Here is a 21,908-nt window from a genome sequence, read left to right on the forward strand (position 1 = left end):
ACTAAAAACGAACAGGTTCAAGCCAATAGAAATCGTTTTTTGTGCAAAGTAACCAATCAAAATGCTAGTTATGAAATAAAGGCGGGGCTAATATTCCTTAGCAACGCTTGGTTCTTTGGGAGTGGTGGCGGTTGTTTCAACATGGCGGCGGCGACAGAAGAGACTGGAAACTCGGGCATATTTTGGAAGAACTGCGGTATGCGTTGGTGTTTTTTTTCAAACTGTTCTAGCGTCAGTTGTAGTCTCATGTTTACGAATCTTGTACGAAGTTGCTCAACGTTTGAAATGTGTCTCTCTGTGTTTAAGAAGTGACAAAAAGTTATCAGAGAGGAAGTGAAACACAAACGAACTGCTCTTCTGGTTAAACAAGTGACACTCCGTTTTGTTGCAGGGGTTACTGTAATCGAAATTGCTGTGGAAATCACCCAATCAACCCATTTTTTCCCCCACACTTGACTTTTCTCAACATATCCAAATGTCGTGATGACGTAGCTGCGTTGAGGTAATGCGCCAAAAAGGAACGCAAGGGTTCCCAATATCAAACAAAAGACGAATTTCACATTCTGACTTTTTTACTTTTTCAGACAGACTATTTTCATTCTAGTTGTAGCCTACTTTAACAAGAATTCGCTTATCCGTGATAAATAATCAAATTTTAAGTTTCAATCGTCCTCAAATTGGCGCTAAACACACGCATGACATTTCATAAGAAAAAAATCCCTGCAGCTTTCATTTAAAATTTTTCATTTTAATTAAAAGCAAGACACTAAGAAACACCAGAACTTACAGCATTTACCCAAACATTAAATACAGTAGTATTAGTACTACTAGTAGTAGTTGTAGTTGACAGTATTTACCCAAAACCCAGTTTCAATGGATGTACTGACTGACTCTATTTTTTAAATTTACATTTGGGGATTTAAAAAATATATATAAAGAACAAAGTGACATACATGATCAAAACCATATCATTGAATTATAATAATATGAAATAAACAAGTAATGAAAAATTAAGTAGGGCTTTTGCACCAACTTAATGACTTATTTACATTTTTTCAAATGCAATAGAGCCTTATTATGGATATCTCTTTTTGAAGTCATTTTAAGTTTAATATCTTTTAAGGTCAAATTAAGAGAGCATTGGTCACATGATTTTGTGATTCAATACTGTCTATGGATTCAATGGATAGTTTCTGTCTCTTTCAAAATAGGACTCGATTCCCTCCATAGCATAACACTTATTAGTGTTTGTACTATTAAAATAGGGCTTTAAAATTCCCCATAGGCACCATGTGGGTCTTCTCCCTTTGAAAACTGCACTGGGATATTTTTTCATGGGGAGGAAATGCACGTGTGCTAAAATTAAAACATGGGTGCATGTGTATGTGCTGTTTTAGGACCTGAAAAACATTTCTGAAGACAGAAAAATGTCTATGCGAAGCCTTAGTTAGAACTCTTTCCTTTGTTTTTGTACACTTGCTGATTTTTTTTCTTACAACTTCAAATCTTCTTATTAATTTTTTTTTTTTACAAAGACCAATTGAGATTATAAAAGCATAAATATATTCTGCACTTGCATTTTTCTTTTCTTGCACACGACCTTTTTCTTACACTTTTGTTGCATATATTTTAATTGCTGATGCAAAAAGGTATGCAAAGACATCATTTTTTAACTTTTGAGAGAGAAAAAAAAAAAAAGTCCATAGTCTGTGTTTTAATAATACTGTTTTCTGTATGTAAGATTATTTACCGGTTTCTTTTTTGTATTAGAGCCATGTATGTGTGCATGTAGCCTGTAGCTACTTGAATTTTAATGCATGGTTTGTTTCTATTATGTAGTTACTTTATTGAATACTGAAACTGCAGGTTTTACTTAGTGCTAAAACCTTTTTTTCATAGTAGTGTCATTCTTTTTTTAGTTTACTTTTCAACACTGATGTCTTTTACATTTAGTTATTTAACCACAGTTTTATAACCCTTTACACCATTTTCACTGATGTTTTATTAGATAAGGACATTTTCCACTCAATTGTCCTTCTAACAACTTGTTGGTTGTCAATTCTCCTTTTAATTTTAGACTAATTTTCTTATTAATAAATATGAATAATACAAAATAAGCTCTCACTTGCTCAGATTGGCATAATGATTTGCACAGCAACCAAGTTACGTATAATCTCAAGTTGAAAAGACTTTCTGGTCAAATAATTTTGCTGCATTGATGATGTGAAGATGAACTTTAGCTGTTTTAAAACTCTGTTAACCACAGTGACTTTTTTTTTTCTTGTGTGTTAAAGTGTCTGACGAAGAGCAGCCTTTGGCATTCATTCCTGGTAAGTGTTGTGAGTCTGTAGCATACCGTCAGTGTTTTTCCCCTCTAATATTTTTCTGAACAAACTGTTTTTTTTAGGAGTGGATAGAGTTGTCAAAGCTCTTTCTTTCAGTCTGGGATCAGACAGCAGCTACGGATCTGGCAAAAGAGGCTCTAAGACGTCGGTAAAGCGGGTCTCCCTCTGCAAGAATCCCTCCACACAAAACACAGCTGGCAGCAAACAGTTGTACCCCCCAAGTAATATTTCTGGGACATACAGGAAGGAAAAAGTTCAACTCCATAGGAGTTCAGCTGTGCCGACAGAGCAGATCCTTCCCAACTCTCCTCACACTTCCTGTCCTGTGTTACAGGTAAACCACAACAGTTCACTGCTGTGGCAGCGTATTCCACACAGTTATGGAATACGCTGCCACAGCACATTAGGAACTGGGAAAACTACCCTACCTTCCAAACAGCTCTTAAACAATGGCTAAAAACAAACCAGTCCTGCAAACATTAGTTATTGTTGTTTTTCTGTGACTGTCTTGGAATTTTTAGACTTGCTTTTTATTGTAATAACCTTTGTAAATATTTTTACCTCTAATATTGTGCTATTTCATTGTGTTGTAAATGTAATTGTTGATATTTTTATCCTGTTCTAGGACAACAGATGAAATTTAGCTCCTGTAATAATTCTGGCATATTTATGTTAAAGCAGCTGCTGAAACATTGTTTAATATGCAAATATGCATTGTCCTAATTCAAATAAAGAGAAAAAAAAAAGATAAAGACTTACAAAAAGAAGAAAGTAGTAAAAATATAAAAAATATCTGTCCATGCAGTAGGAGATTTTTCTTTAACGATAAATTATATAATACAATTTCAAAATCTAATAAAGACTTCCACACAAACATTCAAAAAAGTAAATATATGCTAAAAAAGCTAACTGTGAAATAGGATTACTTAAAGTAAATGTTTTAGAGCCCAATAATAAATATTTTTTTCCTAGTTGTAAGCAAATTATTTGTGTTTTTTTGGACTTTTTATCTACATGATTGTAGTTCATTTTGATTTACAGTGACAAAAAATAGTGTATTAAGTTTAAATGTTCATTTTAGAACAAAGTTAGATTACGATCTTAGTACAAGATGCCCATTATAATTAATCCTCATAAAATCTAACTATTATGTAATTCTGTTTAATAAAAGGCATTTAACTGACTTATGAACATGATTTAAATCACACATTTTTTGTTTTTTTTTGTCTTAAATCGTGTTTTTCTATGGCCAAGAGTATGGAGCAATAGGTTTTTAATAATAATTTCCTTATTTCTAGATCTTAGCTCTTAATGAGACAAATATTCTAAACTGTGCTGATTTAGAGAAAAGCTTGGAAAGGTAAGGAAAAGTTAAAACAACGTAAAACTTGGTGAAAAATCTTTAAAGTCTTAAAACAAAGTTTTAAATCTTTGCAGTTTTCATCAAGGAGATTATTCTTAAACGATTCTGTTTATTGACATTATTTTAGCAAAACAATGTATTTTCTTTTAAACTCACAATGACTTTTAAATTCTTTTTTTTTTTTTACTCAGATGATGCCTGGAAGCAACAAAGCTAAGAACGACGTCTCTTTGAAGGACCTTTGTCCTGAAGATAAAAGGAGAATTGCAAATCTCATTGAGGAATTAGCCAGGTAAGCAGCAGCAGCAGCATCTGTCGGAAATCTATCAAATCTTTGTACCATCTTTGTACTTTGTAACAAATAAGTTAAATGTTAAGGTTAGGTTAGAAAACAAAGTATCTGAATTGGAAAAAGCAATATTGATTCTTCTACGATCTTCAGAAACGGCCTCTTGTTGTTTTTCAGGAATAGAAAACAAAGCTCTTTTTTTGTCTCTTTTTTGCGTAAAAATGAATAATTTCATTAAAGTTCTATATTATTTGAAAAAGTTTTGTGAAACCAATTTTTCATAACCAAACAAGACAGAAACTTTAGCAAATAAATAATTATTTGTTATTATTTAATCCAATGATAAACTTCCTGCTCAGAATTGAATTGATTCTACATTTTTGCAGTGATACGTACCTGTTTTAAACATTACATGTCCGTATGTTGTCATCTCTGATAAATTGTGCATAATCTACTCCTCTTTTCACGCCGATTGTTCCTGTTCCATAGAGTTAGTGAGGAAAAGGAAGAGTCGGTACAGCGGCTGAAAGACGAGCAGGGGAATTGTGAACGGAAGATCCAGCAGCTGGAGCAGCAGAATCTGACCATAGCACAGGAGAGGGAGAGTATCCTTTCAAGGAAATAATCTCAGGTGCATCTTAAAGTCCCCCTCCCATCATCTTTTGGTCTTTTGTAAAAGTGTTCCCAGTGGTCTTTTAATTATGATTATGCCATTTATAGCCACAAAAAACTATTTTGTTTTCTAGGTCATAGCTTCTGCAGAGCAGCAGTAGTTAATTAAAAATTCACCTCTGAGTTTTGGTGGGACTGGAGTAACCCCGCCCCCATCCACCCCACTCTCCCCCAGCTTACAGCCCCTCACTTCCCTAACCTAACACCACTGGCACAACAAAATGGCGAGCAATGTTGGCGTTATTCTGCTGTACAGTTTTGAGCCAGATGTCAGCTCAGACAAGGAAAACAAAGACGTACATGGATCTATTTGTCTAAAAGTGGATGCATCATAATGGGGCGGAGCAAGGAGCTTTTGACCTGACGATTGTAGTTTCTAAGTCACAAGTCTTTTCCTACTGCATTTTTTTCATCTGCTCCTGATTCACAATGATTTTAATAAAGAAATATTCAGAAATTTTAAATATGGGCATTTTGTGAGCTAAGTTTTCTTTATATGTCCTCCATTGTCAGAAAAATGCAGCAGGTCCATGTTAAACACACCTAAAACACAGTTTTCATTGGAGTGGATCTTTAAGTGGTGGAAATGTGAATAAATACATAAAGCGCATGAAAAAAGTTCATTGACTCTAAAGGAAAGTCACTTGTAGAAATTATTGATCCATTCTAACAAAGTATAGTTAAAAAGTTCAAACACAATTTCAACACTAGTCTAGTCTCACTTTGTTTGCTGTTTTCAAGGGACGTCTGCAGGGGGCAGTGTTGTCCCACGTGAAGTCGTTCACAGCCTTTGGGCCAGACCTGTCAATCTGACACAAAGGCAAAGAAACAGATGCATTTAAATGATCCCATGCTTGCTTCAGTCGTTCTTTGCAAGTACTTGTAGTTTATCCACCGCTGTGTACAGAATCAATTTCATGGTTGGAGCCGTGGCTCAGACCATCTGAGTCATCTTTCTGTCTAAAGATGAATTTTGATATTAACTGAGGGAACCATGGTATTTGCTTTCATCGCTCTTTTTTTCTGACCTTCCCCGACTGTTAAATGTTGAACAGAACATCTTTCTGTTGTGTGGAATGAGATCAGATGGGTCACTAGCTGAATTTTTATTGCCTGGTATGAGGTAAGTGCGAAAGTTGCGATAGGAAAATGAACTGGTCATACAAGAAGCTGAAGCTTCATGCTGCAAAAATATGAAAAGTAATTGCAGCAGCTCAAAAGTTCTTAACTGGCTATTGAGTCAGGAAAATTTAGAAGAAGAAAAAAAGCAAAACTCCATTAAAGACCCTTTGGCTTGAAGACTTGGCATTACCGCCAAACTTTTGAAACTCCATTAAAAAAGTATTTGTGAGCAAAATGTGTTCATATCCAAGCACCTTGGGGGGGGGGAGAATAACACATAGTCTTTTAAAGTGTGCAAGAGTCGTGAAAGCTCTTCTTAGGGAGAAGGTTCCGGCACTTCTTCGAAAGGTTAAGGAGACACCAAAGGCAAATACAGAGTGAGAGTCTTGTCAAGTCTAATTCCATTACGCTTCAGCTTATCTTATCTAACCGACACTCAGGGTTGTCTGTGGTATAAAGAACGTCGGCCTATACATCTGCCCCAAGCCACCACGGACGAGGAAGAAAGGCACCCTTGAAATGTGGAATATTCGTTTGGCATTTGCAGCTGACTGACATATTGGACTAAATATGTTCTTGAGATAGGAAGGTTTATTTTATTTTTTTCCTTTTTACACTTGAGGCGTGTTTGCATGTTGGACGAAAGCATCCAGTTGAGCTCAGTCTCAAAGAACAGCGTATATGACTTCTAGCGTCATGCACCTAGAGATAATAAAAGATAGATAAAAAAGAAGAACTCAAAGACTGAAGAATTTAGATGGTTATAAAGAATATTGTTGTACATTATGAACAATAGATGTACTATAACTGCCTTTTTAAACAGAAATGAATGACCGACTGGTGTCTTATTTAAATGTATGCATTCAGGCTCTGAACATTTACATGATTTTTAGTTATTTATTTAATTATCAGTTTTATTTTGGAACATCTAAGTTGTATGACTGAAGTTTGATGACGTGTACGGCAAGAAACTCTGCAATATTTGCTCAGGAAAGTTTGTCAAATCAGTCAGTGTTCAATAGGCATTCTATGTAAATGGATTCCTGTTGATTAGACTGTTCTGCACCTCTAGCCTGTAACGTTTCAACTATGATCATGAATCTTGAAGATGCCTGCCAATTCTCTTGTTCAGAATTGGTTTTCTAATGTAAGGAGTTGGTAGGTTATTTTTTATGATAAGGGTGACACTCACAAACCTGTCCTGGACTCAATTCTTCAGATTCATTTTTTCAGTTTCAATTCAACAAACCCACTCCCCCCTTCGCAAATCCTGCCATTTCTCCCTCGCACACTGTGATAGACTCCTGGCACATTTGCACACATCAGTCTCCGCCCCCATTCCCCTCGCATCCCCGCTCGGGGTCAATCTGTTTGGCACAGCGTGCTAAAGCAGGCTTTAAAATATTCCCCCCTCCTGTGCAAATTTGTTCCACCTTGAAGTGGATTTCATTATTTCATTTGAGCCCCGGCCTGACAGGGAAGTGAATCATTTTGACGGGCCCCGTCTGAAAGCTCTTCGGTCCAAGCCCTTGATTCTGAGTATTTTTGGAGCAAAGGGGGAGGAGTAAGTCATTGTCGACACTCTGCAGCTCTAGTGTAAAGGGGTTTGCCAATTGCTTTGCCCCCATTGGCTTATGTCCAAGGCTGTTAAAGAAGCACGTTTAGTGTAGTGACAGCTTGAGAGGTGGGATTTTATCAGTGTTGCAGCACTCCGATTACCTAGCACTAGCTGTCCGGAGACGGTTACCTTGTCAACACATAATCATGTTGCCTTTGTGATGCTGCAGGCTGCTGGCTTTCATGACATAGATAAACATTATCCAAGTATTTTTGATTTCCACTTCCATTAAGTCCAGTTTTGAATAGCATTTTCTTTCTGAAGCTTTGTATCAAATCTTAGTTGAAGGTGGAGCTTGAGAGCATATTCAGTTGATCCCCTTTAAGATCCATCATGCTGCATAAGCAGACCTCCCAGTGCAGTTTACATGACGTGATGCCCTTGTGATGTCCTTAGGTTTTCCATATAGAACTGCATACATGGAGATCAGAGCAGGCAAAAGGGAGTCTGAGTTAGACGGAGGGTTTAAACTGGGGCTGTTCAATTACAAATTCAGCTGGGCTGGAGTTTCAAATATCAAAAATTAAGTGGGGCACACATCCTGATTGGCTGGTACAACAGGGTAAAAACAAAATGTCAACCTTTCAACAAAAGAAAAGGTGAACATAAAACGGGTTGCTTGTTTTTCAAACTATGTTAAGTCTGTAAACTGTACCAGTGGGTTGAAAATCACACATGCAGATTTTAGCCAAGTAAAAATGATGCTTGCCACGCTTTTTTTTTTTTTTTTTTATCAGCGTCTGCAAGACTTTTTCGACCAATGAACAAAAAACAGAGAAATATAATTAACCGTGTGAAATCTACTTACGTTACCTAAAAATGGGTGATACCACCATTCAAGAAGATGCAATTCTGGTACCTTTACAGTGTTTCATGAACAATATTACTTTAAGGCAAATCTCAGCAATGAAATATACCTGACAATTAACTTTAGCAAAAAATATGCATGAAAATGTAGAGCATTATATTATAATTACCAACATAGATGGGCGTCCCACTTTTTCCTGAGCTGTGTATGCTCCTGCTGAAAACGTGCAAATAATGTCAGGCAGAACTTCATAGTAAATAGTAAGAAAGTCTAAGTGACTCCATATTTCTTTCTAATGAACTCCTGCTGCTCTACAGAAACTATGACCTAGAAAGCAATACAGATTTTTGCCTTAAAACACCATAATCATAATTAATAGACCACTGGGAACACTTGTCCAATATATTATTAGAGTGGGACTTTTACGTTGACGGATATGCTTTTATGATGAAGGTTAAAAAGCAGAATATTTGTTAACTATTGTTATTGAATTGTTGATAATTCAAAAATCGGATCATTTAGGTGTTGGTTCAAAGACAATAGAGTGTTTATTTTTTAAAATTATTTTCTAAATATTATATTTGAAAAGTAAAAAAAAAACACCTCTGTTGCTATAGTTTACGATGTGCTGCTTTCATGGACCCGACACATGTAGTAAATTCTGACTTGACTTTTAATACATTAAAATGTAGATTAATATAATAATTTTTTTTTAACTACTGTGCTCTGGGTCACTCAGAATGGTGCCATGTGTGTCCATTTGAATATCCCTGGTTCATTAAAAGCCCTCGCAGTGTTTAAGGATGCCGCCTCCTTGTATTACATCGTCTGGTCTTTTACCTTCAAGCCATCCCTGATTTTTTCCTTTCTTTTTAATTTCCTGTCTGATTAAAGGGTTTTAACAACCCAACTGTTTTCTAATATGGTGTTCTGCCAACTATTTCTTCAATAAGAATCTACTTTTAACTTTGATTTTCTCCTGAAATGGGAGTCCTTTTTTTGAATGGATGCTGTGAAAGTCATCAGCTGCTAGAGCAGGACCCCTATCATAAAAAGATGGGGCCTGGAGGAGCAGGCTTTACACTCATCTTGTGTGAGGAGATGTGTGTACAACTTGCTTCGTGTACTACGTGTTTTATTGCTGTTTTTGTGTTTGCATCGCAGGTGGGGAATTTGCTCACAGATTTAGCTGTTTTTGTGTGCGTTGCACCAGGAAATCAAACCATGTTTGATAGTTGTGCGTGTGCCGAGGCGTCCGTGTGCAGTCTCTCTAGTCTTGCGCTCATTATCTTTGTGTGTGTTTGTGTTGTGTGGGGCTGCCACTGTCATTAGTGGGCTCCTGAGGCGCGGCGGTAGTCTCGCTTCAGATTAGTTGTCCCACAGCTGCCAGCTCTCTGTCTGGCGAGCAGCCTGGCGTGGCACAACCCACGTCAGCTCGACACAGCTCGGCTCGACCCAGATGGCGAAAATGCTCCGTGCCACAAGATTTTTGATATTTTGCTGGACCCTTTGTTTTGCAGAATTGCTGCTCTCACCATTTTCCTGATCCTGTTTATTCTCCATGGATAAAAGGAGACTTTCATTTCAATTGTCAGCCTAAAGCCACAATTTGCTCTTTTTAATGTCACAACAGAAGCTTTTCTTTGACAAAATGCTTTTCCTTCCCAGTAGAGTTCGTCCTTTTCCTTATGGATTTCTGATAGATTTACATCACAAAATATTTTAACTGCAAAAGCCGTTTTTGATATCAATTTATTTAAATCATGGTCTATTTTTCTACTTTATGAGCTCCTTAACTCTGGATCTACCAGGCCTACAGCGACAGTACAGAGAGTGCCAGGAATTGCTTGGGCTCTACCAGCAATATCTTTCCCAGCAACAAGCACAGCTGAACCAGTCCATTGCTCAGCTCAGCCAGCCCGCTCCACCCAGTGGGGTAAGTTTCAGAGGAAAGGGTTGATAGTTATAAACCAGTTTATGCAAACAAGCTAACACAGAAGTGAGTCCAGATCACTTCAATAAGGCCAAATGATTTAATTTGTGTTTTAACTATTGCCAATGGACTGTATATAAGAACCCCCCCCCCCCCCCCCCCCCCCCACACACACACACAAATGTTGCTCTGGTACCTTTATAAAAAGTATGTGGTCTCATGCTGAAAGTTGGAAACATTTAATTGACAGATTCTCCTGAGCCCGGTTTCAAGTGGTAAGGGTGTAGACTTCCAACAAGCTCACTCCTGATTGGTAAGAGTTGTTGCCATAGAAACATTGACTCACAGACTCGGAACAGTCACTGCTTACTGATGTCATCTGGCTCCAACATGACAGTATCTGCATCGCTAAAAAACGGCGATTAAATTGACTTTGGTTGGTTGGAGCTGGTGGTAAGTCATTTTCTATGGGTGACATCACAGTCAGTCCAGTTCTCACAAATAGTCAATGGTATTGTCTGCATAAGGAACCAACAGTTTACAGTGACCTACTGGATCTGCGTTTGTTCTCCTATGGAGAGGTAAACCCCCTTGAATGGATGAATAGAAAGTAGAATCAGACCTTAAAAGGTGATTGTCTGTCATTACTCCTTTGGGTCAAATCTGACAGGAAAGAGACAATCACATATAAAAACTATGTAAAGGAGTTAATAGCTGCAGTAATGACATGCAGACATGGAAGGAAATGGTCAAACAAAAGCCCTGGCACCACAATGTTCTGTGTATAAACTTCATACTCTTTCACTGTGACATCAGATGTAACATTGGCTTTAGTGAAAGGACTTTACAACGTTATTGTCCAGCAAGCGGCTCTAAATAATGTGTGCTCTCTGAGCATCGACAAATCAGTCTCTTCTGCTGCAAGGTGGGCTTTTCTCAGTATCTTTATTCCATAATGTTCTTAACCTTGGTCTAACTGCCACTCATGCTCAGCTTAAACCTGTCCTCTCTGATCCCGTGGCAGCTGTCCAGTTTTGAAAGATGATTTGCGGGCCTTTATCTGGTGCCATGGCCGCAGCAGCCGCTCTGCAGTGAAGGCAGCTTGTGCCCTGCATCTGTGTGCTGCATCTGAGCATCCAGGCACTGGCTGTTTACATAAGCTGTGCTCTGGCAGCACTTGGAAACTCAACAGCTCTTGCAAACAAATGGGGAGCTTTTACAGTGCATAACGGCGTTAGCAAATTAGATTTGTAAATGAGTCCTAATGTCGTATTGGTAAATTCCACTTTTGTTGCCTTGTTGTAAATGAAAGTTTTATGGAGCAGTTTGTTTTGGCTGAAAAACCCTGTCAGGTTTTCAGAGGTTTCCTAAATTGGCCAAAGGCACACACAGCGACTTTGTTCTCCGTCCAGGTGCTCGGCAGCGAGGAAGCCCCCGGCAGGACATCGGTGAGCAGAGCTAATGGCTCAGCCTTTGATGGCTCCTACCTCGGCCTCGCCGCCACCGAAGCACGTCGGAGCAGCGATACAAGAAGACGAGCAGCACAGATGTTGAAAAACTCCCCGTGTCCTTCCTGTTGCAATGAGTTAAGCCCCTCTGATGAGCCAGCCAGGCAGCATGGCAGTCAGAGGAGGGGGTGCAGGGAGCCACACACATGCTACAGATGCCAGGGCGGCCAAGGCAGTTGTCATGGCACAAGCTGTGGAACACTGAAATTTAAAAGTGACCGCAGCTCCCGTCCTGAGGCTTGCCACCCCGACATGTTTTGCCAAAGGGGGTGTGACAGGTACAGTGCTTGAAACATACGATTCCTCAAAATTGTACATTTATTGGAGGAACTTTTTTCTTCTTCTGTAAAGGCGGGAAAATGTTGAGCATTAAAGAGGAATCACATTTGCACACAGGTCACACAACGGGAGTAAAATGGACTCTCTAACCAGGCCTTCATTGGGTCATGAGGACTGGGAGAGGAAGAGGCACCAGCTGCTGATGCAGAAGATGCAGCTGGAAACAGAGAGGGACAAGCTGCAGGCGCGGCTGGCTGAGCAGGAGGAGAGGCTGAACAGACAAACCGAGCAGCTAAAACAGTCTTTTCTTGACCACAGCAGGTAGAATTAAGAAAGCCAATACACTAACCATCTTTTCAATTCCATCGTTTTTTTTTTAAGGTTATACCCTGCCCTTCCATGTACTTTGGGAATGTTTGTCATTGCAGAATCTTATTTTTATTCCCCTTTTTTATACATTTTTTTCTTTTTTAGAATTCAACAACACTCTCAAGCTGAGCTCAGCAGCTCAAACACTAGAAATGGAGCTCCAGAGCCGGAGGGTCTTTCCTGCCAAGATTTGTCCTCCAGGTAAACCAAGTAACAGCTTTAGTCAGTCACACACAACACACACATCAAACAAACAAACTCTGCCACACATACAACGCTGCAGCCACACACTAGAAAGCCAGCTTCAAATATTTGCCTGTGGTCTGCAGGGTGTGTAAAGATGCAGAAGCACATCCTGAAGGACAAAGTCTGCATGAAAAACACTCTCAAAGCCTACCGGTGTCCTCAGCCTGTGGAAATGGTAAATATGCAGTATTTGCATCATTTACATGCTTATATTTTCATGAAGAAGAGGGTGTTATCTCAAACCGTATCACACTGTTCTGTCAAGAGCATTATCTTTCTGAAACAGCGTTTTTTTTTTTTAGCAATTTTCAAAGGTTTTCACTTGCAAAACTGCTTTTCAATTGATGCTTCTGGTCAAAAACCTGGTCTTCTGTGTTAACAGCGGACTTATCAGAACAGCCCCGAAGGGACATGGCCACTTCTCCGGCCAAGCCTCCTGAAGATCTAAGAAAACCCATCTTGGCTTCTGAAAACCACAGAAGCTCAGAAACAAGGTAAGAAAAATCTTTACCAAATATTAATTGAACAATTTATTTAATATTGATAATAGATGTTGTTGGCTCATCATTTAGCAGGAGCTTTTAATTAGGTGTATAGTTTTACCTGCTGCTCAGTATGAAATAGAAAAAAAACTATAATAGTTGTTCACAAGAGCACAGTTTGTGAGAGAGAACTACACATTGAGGAAAAATGTTTATAAGTCTATAAAACTGCATGTCTGATGAGAAGTCTGAAACTCTCACCTAGTGAGTCCCCATCTATAATTAAAAAGTTGAGTCTTTTTGAAGACCTACTCCAATGAAAAGGCTGTATTTAACATGTTATTGTGGCATTTTTCTAATGATGGAGCACATATAACATCATTAAGATCAAAATTCCTTTTTTTCTTTTTTGAAATGGAGCTTATTTATCACGTAGAAAATATACTGGCCGGGGTTGTTCTGCACCAATGGTCCCGCCCACAACTCAGAGGCGAATAGTTCCAATATAGCTGGAGTGAGGGCTGTAAGCTAGCCAGAGAGAGGGTGTAAACAGAGAGCTCTCAGTAATGGGGAGGGGGAAGTGAAAGGGTTGTTCCACACCAGTAGCCCCGCCCACAACTCAGAGGCAAATTTCTAATGAACTACTGCTGCTCTGCACAAACAATGTGCTAGAAATTGACACAAATTTTTTGATTTTGGCTAAAAAACATATAATCATAAATAAAAGACCCCTGGGAACACTGTGAAAATAGATAAAATAATGATCAGAGTGGGACTTGCTCATTCAGGATTTTGATCAATAGCTATTCTCTAATAAACATTACACGCTCTCTTGGAGACTTGACAATAAGTGATTTTCACATATTCATACATTCATAACAGCACAAAACAATAACCATCATTAATAATGCATTGGCTTTTTCTAATGCCATTTTTGAGATGCAACAGGAAAACACAGGGGATACAATTAGCAGTAGTTTTTGGGTTTGTTTGTGAAATCTCTAAAATTTCTCCTTATGGTTTCAAGAAATATTTACAATTCTAATTCGCACAGAATCATACCAAATATCTGTTTTTTTTTTGTTGTGTTTTTTTAATGCAGTTCCAAAGGCTGGCTAAATACTGCCAACCTTTCTTAGTCTGGCTAACTTTTGGAGTGGAGAAAAGCTAAATGAAGCTTTTTACAGGGCTAGCTGGTGTTGTGGCCAGCCTGTCAGGAGACGTGCTGTGTTCCATTAGTTGGCCTAGCAGGGATCCTGCAGCAGGTGTAATTGAACAGACTTGGATGCACGCTCTGGCCTTCCTTTCCTTTCTCTCTCTCTCTCTCTCTGCCACAGTAATGAGACAGAGAAAGCAGAGGAGAGGTCTTAAAAGTGTGTTTGAGGGAAGAAAACATTGGATAAAGTGAAAAATGGGAAGAGAAGAAGGTAAAATCACAACCAGTAATGGAAATGGCCAGAAAGACATGAAGAGGTGGAGAGCATCAGGCTGTAGTCTCAGTCACTTAATGGGAATTAACCCCAGCTCTTGTGTTTTTACTGAGTGCACATGTGCACTTGCCTACGACTGTGCAAGGACTTTTTAGTTTTTACAGGGAATTGATCAGGGCTAAGCCCTTTTTGCCTGTACCATTGTGTAAATCTACGCTGATTTATGTGTCTGAGCTTGACGACGGTAAAAACTCCCGATTCGAAAAGATGATTGTTATGATGACTGGTAAACTCTTAATTATGGAGTCGTGTAATCCAAGTTTAACTCAAAAAGGTCAATCAAGGTCAATAACCATGAGTTTACAGCTTCAAGCCTGAGATGTTACTTAAGTAAATAGCTTTTTGCTTTTAATTGTTATAAAGAAACCTCCCTCTAATTTGCATAATTCCTGCTGATTTATTAAAAAGGGATGCAAGGTGGTGCAGTGGTTGGGTGTGTGACTCTACAACAGACTGGCGGCCTGTTCGGGGTGTACTCTACCCTCGCCCAACAGTAGCCAGGTTTGCTCCAGAGGCCCTGTGATTCAGAAAAGGATTCATCAAGTTCTGAAATTGGATGGATACTAATAAGAAAAGTTGTGAAATTTTAAATATTTAAAGTCGCGTATCTCATAGTTTGCAGAGTGAAGGGAGGGCAACAATCACTGGTTTGCATCGAGGACAGTCAGTGACAGTCAAACTTCTGTTTATTTCACTGTTTCTGACAGAAAACTTGAGCTACATTGATCTAAAAATGCATTAAACTGCTAAAAAGAATGTCTCAAAACATCAATGACCCAACCCTGTCTAAATGCAGAGTGAAGCCAGGAGTCTTTTACATCAACACAGTTCAGCCCTTTTTCTGCCAAGACTGACAACATGTGAGCTTCTGAACTCTTTCAGGAAGAATAAGAATTGAACACGTGTTCTCTACGTTTTCGTTTCTTCCTAGTTGTGTGGAAGAAAACTTATGACACAAAGTCTGGTGAAAGAAGGTCATCGCTCGTGCACCACTGAAGAAACAAAAAAACACACATTTTGTTAAAAGTTAGCTTAGCTTAATCCACCTAGTGGTCACAAGGTGAAGTGACCTGGCTCCTGTTCCTTTCATTTCAGACCAACCTCAGTGAGGAGAGGAACGTTTAGCTGTAGGATTTTTATTTTTCAAAAAGAAAAGTAAAAACTTTCCCTGACTTAATGGCTTGGTATCTTATTCCGTGCTTTTCCCATCACACTTCCCTCATCCAGTCATCTGATCTTAACCGTTTTAATAAAGATGCAAATTGCAAAACCAAAGCTGGGATTTAACATTAAGTAACGTTCCTAATCTTTTCATGAATCTTGGTCTACTTGATAATGAGACATTTTCAGCACAACCCAACACATCTCATCTCCATCTATCCTGCCGCAGGCCGCCTGCTATTGATTGCTTTGCAAATTGTTATTCTCAATATGTGTAGTGGTGTATTTTTATGATTATTCTTTTTTTTTCCATAAATGTTTGGGCTGAAGATGAAAGGCAACACATGGGGTGGACTGCTATTTAAAAAAGAACAGGAGGGGTCACATAAGCAATGAAAGTTATGAGTGTGGAGGAGCTGCTAAGCCGTGTATGTAGAGGAGCTCTGTGGTCTTAAGGAGCTGCAAAAGAGACACTCGCCATCGATGACAATTTTATTGGACTCTGCGGGTCAGGTGGTCAAACATTTAGAGAGCTATTTGAAAGCATGCTAGCACTTATTTTCCATTTCACTTAGCACGACTTTTCAGAAAAAGAAAAAAACAGTTTTTACATCGAGGTGAAATACGGTCTGAGTCTTATTTCTGTGGCGTTCCCTGTGGGTTCTTATTGTTGTATTGACTGGCACAGCAGAGAGGATTACTCTGGGGTTGATGGCGCGGGCTCTCCAGACGCCCTCCATATGACCTGCTATTAAAGGTTAGCAGCATCTTTCGAACCTTGACAGAAACTTGAGTCACTTTTACTACTGTCCATTTGGTTTCCTTATATGCATTTAGTAGTAAAGTGGATTTACCATGGTGTCTGTTGGGAGGGATTAATATCTAGCAGCAATTCACTTTTATGGATCTTTTATGCAAGCCGGATCCCAGACGGGAAGTTCGTCGTCCCACATTCCGTGCTCCTCTCAATATCCGTTTGCCTTTCTGTCTTTTGTCTTCTCTTCCCATCCTGCCCAAACTGTACCCCCACTCCACCCACCCCACCCTTGTTATAGATTGTGACCGCCGGTAAGTGATGCATTATTCATTACTGGCATGTCGTTTGTTGATGGATGGCTGTTTGAGAGGCCTGTCCGTTAAATAAATCAACAAATAAAAATGCAAATTCTCACATTTCGAGCCGAAGCAACTGGGCCCCGAGTCCCTCCCCCCGCGTTCCCACCCCGCGTTCCTCTCCATCCGCAAAGCACCACTCATTTCCAGTCTCTCTCATACAAACAGACAAACACCCATCATTCTTTTTCTGAGTCTTTCTCCCTTGTTTTTGCTTCTGCCGTTGACAGGCAGCAGACCAAATGAGGAAGACAGATTTACTTATTTCAGATTCCGCCAGTTTTTTCTTTTTTCTTCCCCATCAGTTATCATCCCTCAGTTCACTTAACTCTTATTTGCTTCCCCCTCCCTCCTACTCAAACATGTGCATATATTAATTCATGTTGCTAAAGTGAAATGCATGCTGTTAAAGCGCTGCAGCTGCTGATGCCTCGAGTTAGTTGGAATAAACATGACATATCAAGGTCTATATGTACGTGTGGAGGAAGACAAATTCCTCCTGATTGGAAGTTCCAGCGGTGCGTCTGTCTGCTGACCACCCGCATGCATATCAACAAGTGCATCCCAAAGATCGCCTTTACCTCAGAGAGCTGTGTGCAGAGCATCACGATGCAAATCGATGAGGCTTTAAACGAGCAGAGAATTATGTTAGCAACATCAGTGGAGCGTGCTTTAAAGAATTCATGTTTTGTATCTGGAATGGCTGTCGTTCGACTGTGTATACACTGAATAATTTATCAAGCCCGCCAGACTGAGGGATTGAATCTCTATTAGCTTAATCTCCCCCGTTTTGGTTTATTTATTTCACTGCACACTCACTCATTCCTATTCTAGGGGAAAATCACCAGGTTCTTCCCCCCTTATTCAAAAACATCTGCAAGAAACTTACTATTTTTTTTTAGTTTTAAATTTTGTTTTAATGCAGATGCTCCTGTGGTTTTGACGAGTCAATTGTGTTTGCTGAAACTCAGGAAGCACTTTTGGAAAGAAAAGGATTTGTTCACACCAAAGCAGTTTCATTTAGTCAATGTTTGGAGTTATTGTGTTTTCAGCCCATGTTTGAGATTCCATTTTTCTATCATCCATTCAGACTTACAGCTTAAAATAAGCTTCCGTTGTATTTTTTACAAAATTTATAGAGTTAAAAAAAAACGCTGACCCCCCCCAAATGTACATAATCTTTTTTTTTAAAATCAATTTACAAAATGCAAAGTCTGAAAACAAAAGTCTGAGCGAAATCAATATTTGAACTTTCTACCTTTTAGCTTCAAACCAGCATCTACTGTTAACTTTTACAAAGTCAGAGATTTTATAGGATTATATTCAGGTTTTTGATCAACCAATGTGTACGAACAGGTGCTAATGTGCATCAATGTCACACAGAGGCTGAAACCCGGTCATGAAGTGAAAAGAAACAGCTTTGTGGGAGGCTTCAATCTGAGTGAGGACCAGGCAAACTCTGCTACCAAGGATAGGTTGATAGAAAAAGTTTCATGTCATAGTAAGACTGGGCCAAGCAACAAGACACAAGCTAGTGCTACTGCATCAGCAATGATTTCAAAGCAGACTGAGGTTTCTAGATCTTCAATAAATTTTGAAGAAGCACAAAAAAGTGTTGAGGATTATAGACGCAGTGGTTGGCCAAAAACCTCCTCCAGCAGATGAAAGACACATCAAGGTTATTTTCTAGATATTCAGTAGATGGTCAGCAGTGCCAGTAGCTCAGAACCAACAGAAAACCAGGTACACCCATCTACTGAAGTGGCCTTCATGGAAGAGATGCTCCCAAAAGGCCAAACCTCTGATATGGAAATCAAGCTAAGTGACTCAAGTATGAATGAGAACATAGAAAGTGGGGTGCAGAAAAACAGCAACCAGTGGTCTGGACTGATGAGCCCAGATTTCAAATCTTTAACTGTAGCAGAAGAAAGATTATTCCTCAAAAGGCTGGAGAGCTGCACAACCTGGGTGTCTGCAGACAGCAGTGAAGCTTCTGAAGGTCCCTTGAACTTTTGGGGTTGGATTTCTGCAAATGGAGTTGGAGATGTGGCCAGGATTAATGGATCAATGCTGAGAAATATAAGTAGATGCAGTACAATCAGGGAGGAAGCTGCAATTTTATTCTGCAGCACGACAACGACCCTAAACACGCAGCATAAGTCATTAAGGACTATTTTCAGCATGACAAAGAACAGGAAGTTCTGGAAGTGATGACCACCACAAAGTTGTCAACATCATGAAGTGTGTCTGGGATTGCAAGAATAGATAGAACAATGTGAGAAAGCCTACAGCCACAGAGCTGCGGTTAGTCCTCCAAGATGTTTAGAAGAACCTACTAGCCGAATTCCCTTAATCCTTGTGCTATCCTAGGCACTTTAACATTGGGAGTTGGGTCATCTAGACCCACTAGACAGTGCTCTGAACCTTTTACTTCAATGATTTGTGATCTTCACTGGTGTCCATGGATTACATGAAATCTTTCCACCTTTATCCACCTTTGTCATGGTAGGGAGAACATGTCAATGCAAGGGTGTGTTCATTCATTGAATTTTGCTGATTGATGAAAATAAATATTTAAAACTTGAATTTTTGAAAGCATTTTTTTACAGCATATTTTCAGCCTAAAACTTTCAAACTCTTTTGTAGTTTCCTGTTTTCACTGAGAGGATGTAGTGCTACTAGCAGCTAGCCAACAATGAGATGCTCGTTTCCCGAAAGGTCTTGCTATAGTACTAATTTGAATGGTTATTACACATGAAGGAATTGTATTTACTGAATGCAGAAATGGATACTTGTTACAGTGAACTGGACTTTTGTCCCATGTGTAAAAAGCAGATATCTTGAAGCACAAATTGGTGTTGATGTCTTAATATTTGCCGGAACTGCAGGCTATTACTAATAATTGTCTTTTAAATTCTATCTTCTGCTAATATTAGAAATGTGCCGTCAGTGGAACATCATAAATATCCCAATAAAACATTCCTTTTTCAGGTTGGATTTCTCCATGGGTGAATTATTGGAAGTGTTTAGTCCTGTTTCTGAGAAGTCCAAGCCAAGTGCTCGAAGAACCAAACCGTCACGACGCGTGTCGAGTCTCACGGGGCCTCAATCTGTCTTCCATGCCACTGCCGGGCCTCATCTTCAGAGTTTTCACCAAGATCTTGAAGAAAGCCAAATTCTAGAAGATATTTTTTTTATTTGCTGACAAATGAGGAAATTAGTCTTAAAATATCTTCTTGATGACATACAATGTAATTTTTCAACTTTTAATTTTTTTTATTTTTGAATAAAAATATTGATTGTAGTCTTGTACATTGTTCTTTTTTTTTGGCATGGTCTAAAATTTTCTTTCTTTTTACACAGAAAAAACATTAAAAAATAATTTTCCTAACTTTTTACTATGGGGTGTGGATTGACTCACAACTTTAATGAAGCCTAATTCCCATCACTCACATCTAATTAGGAGCCAAGTTTTGCAGAGAAAAAATCTATTTACACACATATTTTTACTTCACCTGCATCACGTCAAGCTCAGTTCATGTGCGAGTGTGTTTTTTCAAAATGAGCAACTCTCAAAATGTCTATGTTAAATAAATCATGCAGTGATAAAGCACCCACAATCACGACAGCACACGGGATCATTTATTCTAGACTGTGCTTTATTATTGGGCTAAGCTGAGACGCATCATTCATTTAAAATTACAAAAGATGAGTCCAGGGGACTGGAGAATGTTGCAGTCTATAGACAGAGGGGTGGGAGCCTAAAGCGCACTGCCCAATCAGAAGCTCAACTCATCAGGATCCTGGCAAAGCCTAATATGCAACATTCATCTCCCCACTCTCCATCTGTGCTGAAACTGGGAATTACAGTAGAGTTCCAGAATACTTTAAAAAACCAAACCATGGAAATAGTGAGTCGAGCAAACACAACAGAGCTTTAGAAAATAAAATCACACCAGCGGCAGCGCTGAAGAGAGTGACACTTCTCCTTTGGATGAAATGCCACAGACTTCAGTGAAATGTACTCTTTGGAGGGTGACTGGGATAAACAAGATCGGAGCTCTGTCAAATGTTTAAAAACAAAAACAGCTGGATGATTTAATTTTATGCCACCTGCCAATCAGCTATTATTTAAAAAAAAAGAGGTTTTTCCTAAAACATTGGCAGAGAATCCCTGTGACCTTTAGGCCTACTTAGCCTACTGTTGTGATCCAGTATCTGACTGAACAGTAGACTTAACTTCCCTCAGTTGCACTGCAATGGTTTCAAAATAGACACAAAAGTGGGATCAAATTTGAAATGTTTTTCAGGAGTATTAACACATCTTTTTGTTGCTAAACAGAAATCACATGAGTTTTTAATTACAATATACATAAGGCTTTAGTGTTGTACTGCATTGTTGCGAGTAGTTTACCAGTGAAAGGACAAGAATTCCAGTGATTTAGAAGTGCAGTGATCTAAAAAAAAAATTAAAATTAAAAATCCAGCACACACAAGATGTGTGGCAAAACAATAGAGCTCAGATCTTGAATCAGACCGCACAAATAAATAAAAACACAAATAAATAATTAATCGCTAACAGATCAAAATGTGTCTCTGACATCACTTCGTCAATAGTTGTTTTCGCCCCCTCCATCATCAAAGAAGTGCTGAAGGCGTGGTCCTGCCCAGAAGAACCAAGATCACTTGTGGACCACGTTGGTAGCTCATGCATGTCGTATAAAAAACTATTTGGTCACGCACCAACTCATAAAAAAATAATGCCATGAAAGCATGCATATCATGTCAGACATGACTTCTAAATAAATATCTAAAGAAATAAATGAAAAGTACCCACTTAAATGTGTTCTTGTTTTTTTTTTTTAAATATAAAAAAGGTCAATGCATGTCTAAGCTCTAACTGAGGTCAATGCTCTCCCTGACTGTATTCTGGATAAATGCCTTGGTCAGGTCCTACAGTTTGTACCGTATCCTAGCAACTATATACTTTTTTTTGTACCTGGTTTGCATGAGCGTTATCACATTTTCATTCATAGATATATATAATTTTTTTTTTTTTTTAGTATTTAAAGTACTTTTTTTTTTGTAATCCAGTCCTTGTAGATAGAAG

General features: G+C 38.8%; 1 protein-coding gene across 1 annotated transcript; it reads left to right on the forward strand.

The window, feature by feature from the left end:
• Positions 1-40: 40 nt before the first annotated feature.
• Positions 41-20,102, forward strand: kiaa1328 (KIAA1328 ortholog). The gene is made up of 12 exons (XM_004068878.5): positions 41-196; positions 2,295-2,330; positions 2,408-2,679; positions 3,900-4,000; positions 4,487-4,602; positions 10,029-10,153; positions 11,563-11,936; positions 12,055-12,258; positions 12,412-12,507; positions 12,636-12,727; positions 12,935-13,046; positions 19,790-20,102. Exons 1-12 carry the CDS (start codon positions 142-144, stop codon positions 20,001-20,003), a joined length of 1,797 nt encoding a protein of 598 aa, XP_004068926.4. The 5' UTR covers positions 41-141; the 3' UTR covers positions 20,004-20,102.
• Positions 20,103-21,908: the final 1,806 nt, after the last annotated feature.

The sequence above is a fragment of the Oryzias latipes genome, chromosome 5 (genome assembly GCF_053564925.1).
Source record: "Oryzias latipes strain Hd-rR chromosome 5, Olatipes_Hd-rR_3.1".
NCBI lineage: Eukaryota > Metazoa > Chordata > Actinopteri > Beloniformes > Adrianichthyidae > Oryzias > Oryzias latipes.